The 13,188-nt window shown below is 52.9% G+C and overlaps 1 protein-coding gene across 1 annotated transcript in view; it reads right to left on the reverse strand.

Moving 5' to 3' along the window:
• The window catches only part of CRACR2A (calcium release activated channel regulator 2A), a 103,994-nt gene that overhangs the window by 49,453 nt on the left and 41,353 nt on the right, over positions 1 to 13,188 (reverse strand). The window contains exons 5-6 of the mRNA XM_081250260.1: positions 12,797 to 12,980; positions 8,972 to 9,118 (exon numbers count right to left, since the gene is read on the reverse strand). Coding sequence (XP_081106386.1) covers positions 8,972 to 9,118; positions 12,797 to 12,980 — 331 coding nt within the window. The remainder of the gene's footprint in view (positions 1 to 8,971; positions 9,119 to 12,796; positions 12,981 to 13,188) is intronic.

Below are 13,188 nucleotides of genomic sequence, written 5' to 3' on the forward strand. Positions count from 1 at the left end.
GGCGGGGGACATGTGTGAAGGAGCCAGGGAGAGTGAGTAAGAGTCATGAGCCCTAAGTATTTATCCTCTCCTTTCTGTCTCACTGTGGTAGCTGGGGAGCCTCTCTTGTGTAACCCCCTGCTGACACCTACAGTTGGCCCAGAGTTCATTAGACCCAGAGTGAGAAGGCCTCGGTTCAAATCCTGCTTTTGACATTTATAAGCTTTCTGGCCTTGGACGAGCCACATTACCTCGATGAGCTCGAGGTTTTCTGTATCTGGAAAACCAGATGGTAATACCTGTATTAGAAAGAAGTCATGTGTAAAAAATGGGTACACATGGGGGTTTCCCTGGTGGCGCAGTGGTTGAGAGTCCGCCTGCCGATGCAGAGGACTCGGGTTCGTACCCCGGTCCAGGAAGATCCCACATGCCGCGGAGCGGCTGGGCCTGTGAGCCATGGCCGCTGAGCCCGCGTGTCCGGAGCCTGTGCTCCGCAACGGGAGAGGCCACAACAGTGAGAGGCCCGCGTGCCGAAAAAAAAAAAAAAAAAAGGGTACACATGAACTTATCTACAAAGCAGAAATAGAGTTACAGGTGGAGAAAACAAACTTATGGTTACCAGGGGGTAAGGGGGGGAGGGATACATTGGGAGATTGGGATTGACATATACACACCACATATATAAAATGGATAACTAATAAGGACCTACTGCATAGCACAGGGAGCTCTACTCAATATTCTGTAATGGCCTATATGGGGAAAGAATCTAAAAAAAGAGTTGATCTATGTATATGTATAACTGATTCACTTTGCTGTACACCTGAAACTAACACAACATTGTAAATCAACTAGACTCCAATAAAAATTTTTTAAAAAGAAAGAAATCATGTGGACTTAGTAAGATCATGCATGTGGAAATGTCTAGCAGACCCATTATGTCACCAGCAGCATTAACAAGTATTGATTGACTACTTCATAAAACAACATTCTGGGTAACATAATTTAGACTTACCGAATGGTCTCTGCCCACCAGGAATTCAGCATTTATGAACTCCAAGTCCATGCGTAAGTGGCGTGGAGGAAAGGAACAGGCAGAAGAGGCCACACACCACCCCACGGTGCCAACCCCACCCCATGGTGCCTTCCTGAGCTCCAGCTGACATAATTCTGCGACCACACAGCCTTGGCTGAGTTAAGTGGAGGAAGCTACCTGCTCCGGCAGTAGGGCGGGTGTAGAGTTATCAGGGGAAAAGTTAAGAAAGGCTGAGTCCAGAAAAGGGAGATTTTCAACAGTGGGGGGAAGGAGAACAATTATATACTGAGGATGCTGCAAGGGTAGTGATGGATCTGAAAATGATGGAACCTACTGAAAGGCAGGGTGAAAGGCCCAGGCCTGACGTCGAGGATGCAATGCCACCCAGGACGTCTGACTGTGGTGGATGCCCCCTCTCAGAAGTATGACTCTGTGTGTGTGTGTGTATGTGTGTGGGGGTGTGTAGGGTGCACGTGCATGGTATCAGGGGTACTGGAGATCTAAGGATGGGACACGTGGGAAGCAAAATGGGCTGGGAATAGTGATGCTCATGTCATACAAGGCTTAGGTTCAAAGGGGCCTTCAGAGAGGATTTGCAGCGGGCAAGGACTTTCCCTGCCAGCCTCCCACAGGTACTGTGGAAATTAATTAAGCTTCACAAAGTGCACTGCACACCGAGAGTCAAGGTACCAGGCTAGAACAGAGCATTAATACTCAGTTCCACCGGGGTTCCAGCTAATGGCACACAGGCCAAGCCTTTCTGCTGTAGAATATTACTTGGTCAACATATTTTTTTCCTGTTCCCTCTCTCCTTTGCCTTCACTGAGGAACAAAAGGTCTCAGAAAGTCATCTGGTCCCGCCTCTAGGTTCTAGGCAGGGTGGGCTGAAATCATTCCAGGAAGAAAAGTAGCATCTTCCTTCCCTAAATGAAAGGATAGTCTTGACCCTGAACAGAGCAAATGGCATTCTTTTACAGTTGGGATAAATTTCAGAAGCTTGAACTCAAAGCAGAGCTTCAGAAATGGCCACTGGCCTCGGAGAGCAGTCGCTCTGATCTCACGTGTTTCCATGTGGACCGACAGTGGTCTGATCCATAGGGCTCTGGTTTGCAAAGCCTGGGGAAAGGCAGATGCAGAGAGAGGAAGAGTTCCCCTCCCATCACAGACAAGTGTCCTGTATCCCATGTGAAGGAAGTGAGGGTCGTGGCAGTGCAAGTGGCCAGTGTGTGGTCATCTGGTTCCCTGGGCCAGAGTGGGGGAAGAATCCAGGCCTCGACTCGCACCCCATGTGCATCTACAGTACCACACTGCCCTCTCACCACCCTCAGTTTTAAGACAAATATCATACGATATTGCTTATAGGTGGAATCTAAAAAAAAAAAAGATACAGAAGAACTTATTTACAAAACAGAAATAGAGTTACAGATGTAGAAAACAAACTTATGGTTTCCATGGGGAGAAAGGGGGGGGGATAAATTGGGAGACTGGGATTGACATATACACACTACGATATATAAAATGGATAACTAATAAGGACCTACTGCATAGCACAGGGAACTCTGCTTAATACTGTGTAATGACCTATATGGGAAAAGAATCTAAAAAAGAGGGGATATATGTATATGTATAACTGATTCACTTTGCTGTACACCTGAAACTAACACAACATTGTAAATCAGCTATACTCCGATAAAAATTTTTAAAAAAGAAAAAGAAGGAAAAAAAAAAAAAAACCTGACAACTCCAAACCTCTGCATTTAGGATTGTCAGCATCCAAATTCCATCTGGGGTCTGTCAATTGTGGAGTGAGCACGCCCTGGGGTGAGGAATGGGGCCGAATGTCTGGAGGTTGCCCCCTTTCCCGGGTATCCCACCCCCCCACCCCGGCCCCTCAGGCTCTGATCACGGAGTGAAGACCCTGGGCCAGAAACATCTCAATGAGTCTGCTATTTGCCGGAGAAGAAAATGGAAGCAAGTTCAACCTCCGCCAGTTTTGCCGTAGGGATGAGAACAGTTGTGAGGGACTCAGACTCACCACTGCCCCCTGCCGCCTTCCCCACGCAACTGCGGTCTCTGGCTGCAAAGGGAGGCTCTTACTAGAAAAACCCACTTAGGGTTCCCTTGTTCCCCTGAAATCATTCTCTCTCAGTGAAATCAGTCTCTCTCAGTCTCTCTAATGCCTCTCTGTCTCTGTCTGTCCCTCTCTCTCTCACATGCACACAGCCCCACACGATTAGGGTAGAGGTGAATGAATGGCAAACATAAGAGTTTGTAGAAAATTCTGCAAAGGCTGTAAAACCGCCAATTGGATTTTCAAGATGGATGGTTTCTCCCTAATTAGATTCTGCTGCCTTGTATAAACCAACTCTGCAGCTTTATCCCATCCGATAAAGCAAACCATTTCTCATCAGTCAGGTTTACAGATCATGCCCGCGGTGCACAAAGAGCACAAATCGACCTCACCTTTCCATCGGCTCTCAGGGCCAAGTTAACAATGTGCTTCTGCCTCCGATAATAATATACCAATAAAAAGACACGTGCGTGACTAAGCTGTGGCCTTGTGGCCTAGAGCCCTCCCCAAGAACTTCCCTCCGCTCTGAGAACAGGAGTGGAATTATAGACTGGAAGGGCTCCTGGGCGTGCCTTTTGCAGGCTGGTACCTTCTGGAAAAACAGGCTAGAGCAGCATTTCTCAGTGGGGTCTGGGGTCTGCCAACATCAGAACCCCTGGGGAACGTGTGCTAAGATGCACATTGCTGGGTCCCCTGCCCCCAAAACACACTGATTTAGACCCCCTGGAGGAGGGACCTGGGAATGTACTCTAAAGAAGAGTCCCTGGTCATTCTGAAACAAGCTAACATTCAAGAACCACACAGCTAAGGCTTGTCACAAGTGGTACGTAAGGGCCACCTGCCATACGTACAATGCTTTAATTGCTGCCCTACCTGGAAGCAAGGCCAAGGAAATGATGACCTCCCCGCCCCCCCCCACACACATCACAGAACACCAGTTCTCAGGTTTGTGTCAGGTGCCGGGATCACGGTTGGGCTGCCTGTCAGGTTGTGAGACACATTCCCTCCTGGTCTGGACACCCTTGCCGAGCCGAGGAAAATGGGTCTAGACAGAAAGCAGCAGGAGAGTGGCTGGGTGGGAGCTGCAAGCGAAGCCCTCCCAGAGCCCCACCCCGCATGCTCCCGAGAAACTGCCCGAGACCTGAATCATTTGGAGAGGAAAGGCAGTGCAGAGGAGTGACTGATGCCAGTGAGGGTGTGGGGAGCGTCGCAAAACGTGTCAAGGCCAAGGGTGGTCCACCGTGGATGCAGAACAGGCTACTGAGCTGCCAAAGACTGAGAGAGGGCTGCCTTGGATCTCGAAAGCACTTTTCTTCAAAGAGCTCAAAGCACTCCCCAGACACAGCCGAATCCATTCTTACCCCCATCCTCCGGGTTAGATCTTGGTAAGGAACTCAACCAGGGCAACTCCTCTGGCAGATTCCAACTCGGGTCCAAGGTCAGAATCCCTCGGGATATTTTATATGTGCAGACGTGGGGCCCTCGCCCCAGACCAAGGCAACGGGCCCCTCCTGGAGTAGGGCCCCAGCATCCGCTACTGGTGAAAGGTCTGAAGTTCCTGCTTCCTCCAGGCAGCATCGTTCTACACCTGGAGAGCTCAAGTTTTTTTTTTTCCAGATCAACATAATTGGGCAGCGTGCTTTCAGCGGCAAAGGAATTCGTAGCTCTGACGGCCAGAAGTTCCTCCTCACATCAAACCATGTCTCCCATGGTAAAATGTAAGGTTCGTCAAGCCTCTGCATGGTGCACACAGAAAAGTGGCTTGGTTGCAATCTGACCCCCTCCTCCTCCTCCGAGGGAAGTGGAGGGAATGCAGTCCACTCTGGAGGTGCCGCAGACGAGCTGGGCACCAGCCCAAGGTCCTGCATTCCACCTGGCCCCCACCTCACCCCGCCGGGCCGTGGCTGCTTCTCGGTGGACACACACCAGTGTCAAACACTGAACCCAGAGTCTAACTCAGATCTGAGGTTTTCTCAACTTCTGCCCCAAAGGCAAGAGGGTGGGAGTTTGAAGGCCCCCAGGCTTGCTTCTTTCCCCTGCTCCCGACATGCAGGGTCAGAAAATAAAATCCAGGGCTGGAAGGAAAGGCCTGGAGTTGCTTCTGACACTGCCCTAGAGCCTGGGCCTCTGGACATCAGCTTCAAGATGTCAAGCCCAAGCACTGCCCCCGCTGCATCCTCCGCCCTCCCAGAGGCTGGAGGTGACCCTGAAGGATGCTGTAGGGGGGCCTTTCTCACTCACTGCAGTGAAACTGTAACCCTGAGGGACACGGCTAGGCTGGGGACCTGGGACCAGGACGCCCCCCAGGTCGGTTGCAAGTCTCTGGGCCCCATGGGACACAGAAACGAGGTGTGCGGTTCGGAAAAGGGGGAGGCAGCTGAGGCCACTGCTGCCAGTGGCCACGCCGTCAGGTGTTTCAACAGCACGGGGGTTCCTGGTCGGCTGTGCGGCAGGATGTTTACAGCTCTGCTTCACTGGTGTGATCATAAACTCCTCAAAGACGGGGACGCTGTGTTCCGCTGGCTCAGCTCAGCCTGGCACAGAACAAGTGCCCGTTACAGGCCAGCTACTAGTCACACGCGACTGTACCCTGGTGCCCAGCCCTGGGCTGCGCACAGCAGTCAAGTCTCGTCGCCCTCTCTGGGACAAGCGCTCATTTCCCAGATGGAGTGACGTGTTAGCCCTGGGACTGAACAGCCTGCTCGTGGCGGAGCCTGGGAGATGCTTTGACAGTCAGGGTTCCCCAGACTGCAGCCCGAGTCAAACGATTCCCCAGACCTCCCTTCACCAGCCAGAGTGTGCCCCTCCTGCAAACAAGCCCAAACCCCCAAACTCGCCTCCTAGATGTCCCAGAATCACTTAGTCTCATGCTGAGCCATTTGTAAAACCTCCTATCTAACTATTTTGTATCCCATTGGGGTTTCAGTTTTTTCTTTGACGTCTAAGCTGCAAGGACCTTCAGGGATGCCCTGGTCCAGGAAGAACCCGGAAACAAGATGTGAACACCCTTTTTCTTTCTTTAACAGAAGAGAAGAGAACACAAGAGACTCTAAGAGAAAACCTCAGAGCCCGTCACATATCACGAGGGTGAACATATTTCATGAAACTTTTGTCTCAGTTATTCACACACACAAGTGTGTGGGAGCTGCAAAGTCAAGCGCGTGTCTTCTGGCCAGTCACAGTCAGAAAGTTTGAACAACACCAATCCCGTTCTCGAATGTTGCCGGTAAGGAAACAGATGCACAGAGAAGTAAAGCACATTGCCTGAGGTCACACAGCTGGTCAGTGGCAGTGCCTGGGCAGGACCTCAGTTTGCTCCTGTCTCCTGTTGCCATGCTCTGCTCGCTACAGGTCTCTAGGAAAAGGACTGCCAGAGAGCTCAGTGACCCCCGAGCCCCCCGGCCAGAGTGGACCCCATCAGCTGACCTGGGGCAGGGGTAGCTGGCAGGCATATGAACGGAGGATGGGAACAGAAGGCTGGAACTCCTGGCTGAGCTAGTTTCAACCACGCAGCTGAGAGTGACCTTGACTTTCAGCTCAAGAACTTTTTAGCCATCATCGAATTGGAACAAAAACACGAATGGAGGCCACTTAGAGATGGATGTATGGCCCAAGAGGCTCTGCGGTAAGTCTCTCCCTGTGGAGGTGCAGGCCAGCAGAGGCGCCCCCCGCAGGTAAGATTCTGGGCCCCGAGCTGGGTCACTGCAGCCATTGCGGCCCTCGTCTCCTTATGAAACAAGGGAGCTGTCCCCTCTGGGGGTGCCCCTGACTTTCCCTGTGGCTCCTTGGGGTGACCAGTGCTGGACTCAGAGAGGGGGGTGGTGAGGGGCAGAAAATAAGCCTCATTTTACACGTGGGAAAATCGAGGCTCAGAGAGGCCAGGAAACCAGAGCAAGGCCACAGAGCTAGCTGGTTGGACGGCCACACACCACTCTGACCCAGAGCCCCTGATGCCCTGGGCCTGCTTCTCACATCCACACAAGAGGCACCTGGACATCTTGTGAAAACGCAGAGTCGGTAGGCCTGGGGCGAGGCCTGAGGCTCTGCATTCCTGAGAAGCTTCCAGGTGATTCCGAAGCTGCTGGTCCACAGACTAGACTTCAACAGCAAAGCTCTACACTGTGTTGTCTAGAAGGATAAAGGGATCTTTTTTTTTTTTTTTTTTTTTTGTGGTACGCGGGCCTCTCACTGTTGTGGCCTCTCCCGTTGCGGAGCACAGGCTCCGGACGCACAGGCTCAGCAGCCATGGCTCACGGGCCCAGCCGCTCCGCGGCATGTGGGATCTTCCCGGACCGGGGCACGAACCCGTGTCCCCTCCCTCGGCAGGCGGACTCTCAACCACCGCGCCACCAGGGAAGCCCGGATAAAGGCATCTTTATACTTCACCTCCAACTCTCCACTTCAGCCAGGCAAATCCTCCAAGGCTCACAGACATACTTATTTAAAATAGTAATAAATGTTATTATTTTAACGTTCATTGAATACTTACTAAGTGCCCGCACTGTTCTAAATGCTGACATGTAATCCTCACAGGTCTATGAGACGGGTATTACCGTCCCTATCTTACACATAAGGAAGCTGCAACTCAGAGAGGTTAAGTAACTTGGCCTAAGTCACACAGCTAGTAGGCAGCAGAACCAAGATTCGGACTTAGCTCTGACTCACAGCTTACTCAGCTAAAGGCTCTATAGCGTATACCCTCAACCCCTCTCTCTCCCAGCCCTGGGAGCCTCGGCCCAGAATGCTCTGAACACTCCTCTAGCCCGACCGTGTTCCCTCCAGCAGCACACGGCCATGATTTCTCATAATTCAGGGTCCTAAAGGTCCTCTTCTAGACCTGTGTATACCCAGTGGGCCTCAGCAAGTTATTTTAGAGTTGCTGGGGAGAAGGCATGAGATGAAAGGGAGCTCAGGGTGGTGCGTGGACAGCGGTCCGCACACGTGGTGCTCTCTCTCTAAATTAGGGGCTTGTGTGCTTTCTTGTGGTCTCTGTTGGAATCGCTGAGGATTCCTATGGAACATGAGCACATCTCCGGGTGGGACAAGGCGCCCGGGGAGGACCTCCCCAGGGTGCTCCCGAGCTCGCCCCCCAGCCTGCGTTCTGGCCGACGCTTCAGGACGGTAAGCTGTCCTGAGTTACCCTGTGGGTCACAAAATCGAGTTCCTCGCTGCAATGTTCGTTGATGAGTGTGGACAAGCACAGAGCCCCGCTGGCACACTCGTCCCCACAGGCCAAGGGACCCCCCACCCGGCCGGCCCGCACCTGCGGCACCCGGGGCCTGGCCAGCTCGGGCTTGGCTCCCCAAGCAGCTTCTTCAGGTCCCAAGCACAGTGCCTGGGGTGGCGTCCTCCAGTACAGGAGGAGTTCTAGAAAGCACTAAATATCTGGAGAGACCCCGGGGCCAAGAGGGCAGCAGGAGAAACTTAAGACCATGATGGGAGTGAGAGGGCAGGAGGGCCGGGGGCTGGTCCAGAGACGGGGGTAGGTCCCATAGGCCGGGGTCTTACTGCCCCGAGGCGGACACAGTGGTTTCTAATGGGTCTCGAGCACCAGAGCATCTTGCTCTGAGTTGTGGCTCTGCCGCGTACACACTGTGTGTTCTGGGGGTGTGGTACTTACCCTTTCAGTGCCTCGATTTCCCCATCGGTAAATTGTGGCTAATGATAAATATCCATATGGGCTGTGTAGGAATTTAGGATAGTGCCTAGGACATGGTGAGGGCCTAATAAATGTGAGCGAGGGCTTAGAAATAGATATCTGGGGACAGCCACAGGCCCGGCCCCTGCTCTGGCGGATGGCCATAAGGCGGCATCACCGAATATAAGACAGAAGAGGTGTGTCTGCTTTGCACGCATCTGTACAGAGGGCGGCTGATACTGGTACCCACTCTTTCAGGGCGCACTCCAGCTCGTTCTTCTCCTCGTGGGCTTCTAGGAGTTGCGAGAAGATTCTGGTCAGGAAATCCTCAAAGTTGGACAGTAAATGAGGCTCATCCTTCTTCAGCTGCAGCCAGAGTTGCTTGACGTCATTTTCACTGTGAGAGAAAAAGGAGCATTAGGGTGGGAGCGTGGACATGAGGCTTCACGAGACACACGGAGGTCCCAGGTGTGACACCAATGGCTAGAACATCATTAGCATCGTCAGTACAGGAACAGCAGTGGCTGACATTTATTGAGCGCTTGCCGCATGCTGGCTGCTTTATGCACGTTTGCTCACTTGACCTTCCAGTGAGGCAGGTGCTGCTAACACCCCCGTTTACGGGGGAGGGGACGGACGAAGAGGGGTGAGGTGAGCGGTCTCAGATCACTCAGCTGGGAAGTGATGAAGCCAGGAGTCATGCTGGCTTCCTAATGGCCACACTCAACAGCTTTGCTTTCTGTCTCCCGCGATGAGCTGGCGGTGCTGAGCACACAGACCCACGGGCCAGGAGCATCTCCAAATGCCAGGAGGCAGCGGGAGGACAGGAGCCCAGCGCGTGTGAGGACAGGCGCCGTGGAGCTGAAGCAGCGAGCCTGTCGCCCCAGGAAGGATGCGCCTCACAGCTGAGAGCGAAGGACGTGGCATCTGATGGATGGCAGGAAGCAGTTGTCACCGCAGGGAGTGGAAGGGAAGATGCAGCAGCCCACTGGGGCCTGGAGGCAGCGGGCGTGATGACAGGAGAGAGTAAGGGAAGGAGCCAGCCTGAGAGATGTGCGTGTGCACACACGGAGAGACGGGAGGAGAGGCGGGGGGCCGGAGGCCAGCAGAGAGGCACAGACACAGGGTGGCGTGCCGAGAGCCGCTCCCTCCCCAACAGGCACGCTGGCGGTCAGCAGAGGAGACACACGGGTCACGGTCAAGGTGACGGGGTTGGGGCGGCGGGAGGCGGCACACCCATGGGCCTGCTCTGTCTCTGGAGAGACTCAAGAGTCTACAGCCAGTGATCAAACAGACAGCCCGAGGGTGATCTGATTTCATTAAAGTCTAAAACCACTTGGATCTGATGGTAGCTACAACTAGGGACCCTCAGGATAAAGAATAAAATCCCTTGTGCTGGGTAACAAGCACTGTATCTGAGAACTTTCACTCAAAAGTGATACTTGATAGTGCCCTGTTAGTAATGTGCCTGGGGTGTAAATGTTACTCTCTGCGCCCAGCAGAGAAGAGGCCCACCGAGAAATGAACCTGCTTCTGGTCAGTTATCTGATCATCTATCCAATCATCCCTCCTTCCCTCTTTCCTTCCCTTGCTCCATTCCATCCAAGCATCCACCAACTCATCTAGACCATCCATCCATCCACCATCCATCCTCCCATCCATCCAACCATCCATCCATCCACCCACTCAACCATCCATCCATCCTCCCATCCATCCAACCATCCATCCATTCATCCACCCACCCACCCACCCATCCATCCAACCAACCATCCATCCATCCATCCATCCATCCATCCATCCATCCACCATCCATCCTCCCATCCATCCATCCATCCTCCCATCCATCCACCCAACAAGTATTTATTATTTGTTGAAAACCTAGCACTGATCTGGATGACATGAGAGATCTAGGAAACGAGAGAAGGGGAGGTAAGGAGCCTCCTGTTTCCCAGAATAATTTCCATTTTCCCCCATACAGAACATGCTGTGGCTGTCGCTCTATTGGGCTGTAGGTACAATGGGGATTGCACAAAGGGTTCAGAGATAAAGGGTCTTTGGGAGATACCACGATGACTTCCCATCACTGTGGCAGGTTGCCCCTCATAAGGTAAATGCATTATAAAATCGAGATGCATCTTGCTGGCCGAGGTCTGTCTGCTCCCATCCCCTGGGTTCCTGCTGGAGCCTGACAGAGAACTATTAGGGTGAGAGCCTCCAGTGAGATTTGCAGACCGACCTGATGCTCTTCCAAAGCTACCTGAACATCCTAGTCGTGGCCACATCACCTCCCACCAGACTTCTGGAGAAGGGATAAGTCTCTCAACGCTGGATGAAAAATAAACCAAGGCCGATTAGCTGCCAAATCACTCAGCCAGTCGGAGCACCGAGAAAAGCCGGGAGCCCAGGTGTTCTGTCTACCACTCTTGGACAAAGCCAAGGCCGCTCTCTTGGAAGGATACAGGGGCGCAGGGTTAGAAAGGGTTCTGGATGGTGAGTCCATCCATCTCCCTGCTTCCAGAACAGTACACAAACCATCTTGGTCGGTGAGACCTTTAAAGACCTCTGAAGTTTTCCAGCCTCGTCTGTTTCCTCATCTGGGGTCCTACAGTCTGGACCGTTTTCCCTCACGCTGTAACAAAAGCCCACTTCCTTCTTGTTTAACTTCAAGGAAGATGACAATGGCTGGGCACCATCTTCTGTGTGTCGGTTTTTATCGGCCACTCTTGGAACCTTCCCCAGAGCCTTCTCTTCTCCAGGAGCTCTCGTGTTGGCTCGGCCCTGTGTGGGCCTTTGACTGACGTCCTCAGAGAAACCTCTGGTGAGCTCTGATTTGAGAGCCCTGCAGGAAGGTGGCGGCCTAGAAGTGATGGGTGGGCAGAGAGATGCCTCTCTTTCATGACAGTCCCTTGGCTCGCCCACACTGCCCTCTCCTGCCCCCTCCTCCAGGACGAGCCTTCACGGGGTCGTGGGCATGGTCACTGGGCTCTGGCCTCTTGTCCTTGGAGAAGTGGAGCTAGTGTCCCCTCTGGCTTGCCCAGGCTTCTGCCAGTCTGTCTCAGCTCTGCCACAACCTAAAAGATGCTGGGAACTACACATACTTTCTTGGCCTGCATGTTGTGTGAAGGCCCCTCTCTCTTGCTTCCCCTTTATCATTTTCCTCCTCAGTCTTCTTCTTCCCAAGCTCCAGACACACCAGCTCCAACCATCAGGCCATTCCCCCCTCACTCATGAAACACACACCCAACCCAAGACCTGGAGACCCCGACACAAAAAGGCAAAAGGTGATGGCAAAGGGGCAGAACTTATTCCATGTTTTTCGGGCGACCCTCTGGTTTCCACTAGCTACAACATCACTTGATTTCATTTCATTTCATGGCAAAGGTCTGGGTTTACATCTATGCGTTTCTTTCTTACAAAACACTTTTTGCAAAAAAGAAAAAAAAATGGGGGTATTACGTTTGGTTTGAAGTTGCAGCCACCTAAAATTTTCAGCTGAGTTACTGATCACCCAAGTGATGAGCTGGTAAACACAGGTTCACCTCCCACCTCGGCTTCCAGAACAGGTTTGGTTCGGCTCAGGGATCTGACGCGCAAACGCTTCCATGTAAGGTGGCTTTGGCAGGAGCACAGCACGTGGGACGCACTGCGGCCCCAGAGACCCAGCGGCGGTGGAGATGCTGGTGAGCTGATGGTGACAGGAAGCCTTAGGCGGGACGCACCAAAGCCCTCAAGGGTTTCAACCCTTGCACAGCCCTCTGATGGGCGGGCCGCCCTCAGGGAGCAAGGCCAAGCCAAGGACTGTACTGATTGTGGACAGCAGGGGTGTGAGGAAGGAGTGTGGGAGATCAGGGGATAGGAGTGTTTCCCCTGAAAATAATGTAAAAGCAGAGGCAGAGCCCTAGACCCTGACGCAGACAGGTCATAGCCAAGGGCAGGCTGCATGGGGCCAGTGGCCTAGCTGGAAGCAGGGACCCAGGGCTTGGCTGAGGGCTTAATAGGCATTAAGTTTGGACAGAACAGATGGGAGGTTGCCCCCAGGCTGGGCTCCATCCCCCAGATCAGAGTCGCCACTTACTCTTCCAAAACCTTTTGGGCTCCAAGCCTGTCCATCAGCATCTGGAACTGGGCTTCCTCATCTTCGTTCATGTCACCCAGATCCTCATCCCCTCTGGTCTGATACACCTTCTCTTCCTGGAGCTGGGCCGGGTGCTCATCAGTATCTTCCTCACTTGGCTTATTCTGGCTGAAGAAGAAGTGACCTGGGGGATGCACAGGCACAAGGATCTGGATTAGGCAACACTCGCACAGGAAGACCTTTGCTTCCTCAGTTGCCAGGAATCGATTGAGGTCCAGCTGAGAGGAGAAAAGGGGAGGCCAGACTCCCTGTAGCAAAGATCCTTGGATGCCATGCTCTGGATTTTATGTCTTTCCTACTTGGATAAGATTCTGCCAGAGATGCTAGAATCT

This window comes from Mesoplodon bidens (genome assembly GCF_964165515.1).
Source record: "Mesoplodon bidens genome assembly, chromosome: 11".
NCBI classification, from domain to species: Eukaryota; Metazoa; Chordata; class Mammalia; order Artiodactyla; family Ziphiidae; genus Mesoplodon; species Mesoplodon bidens.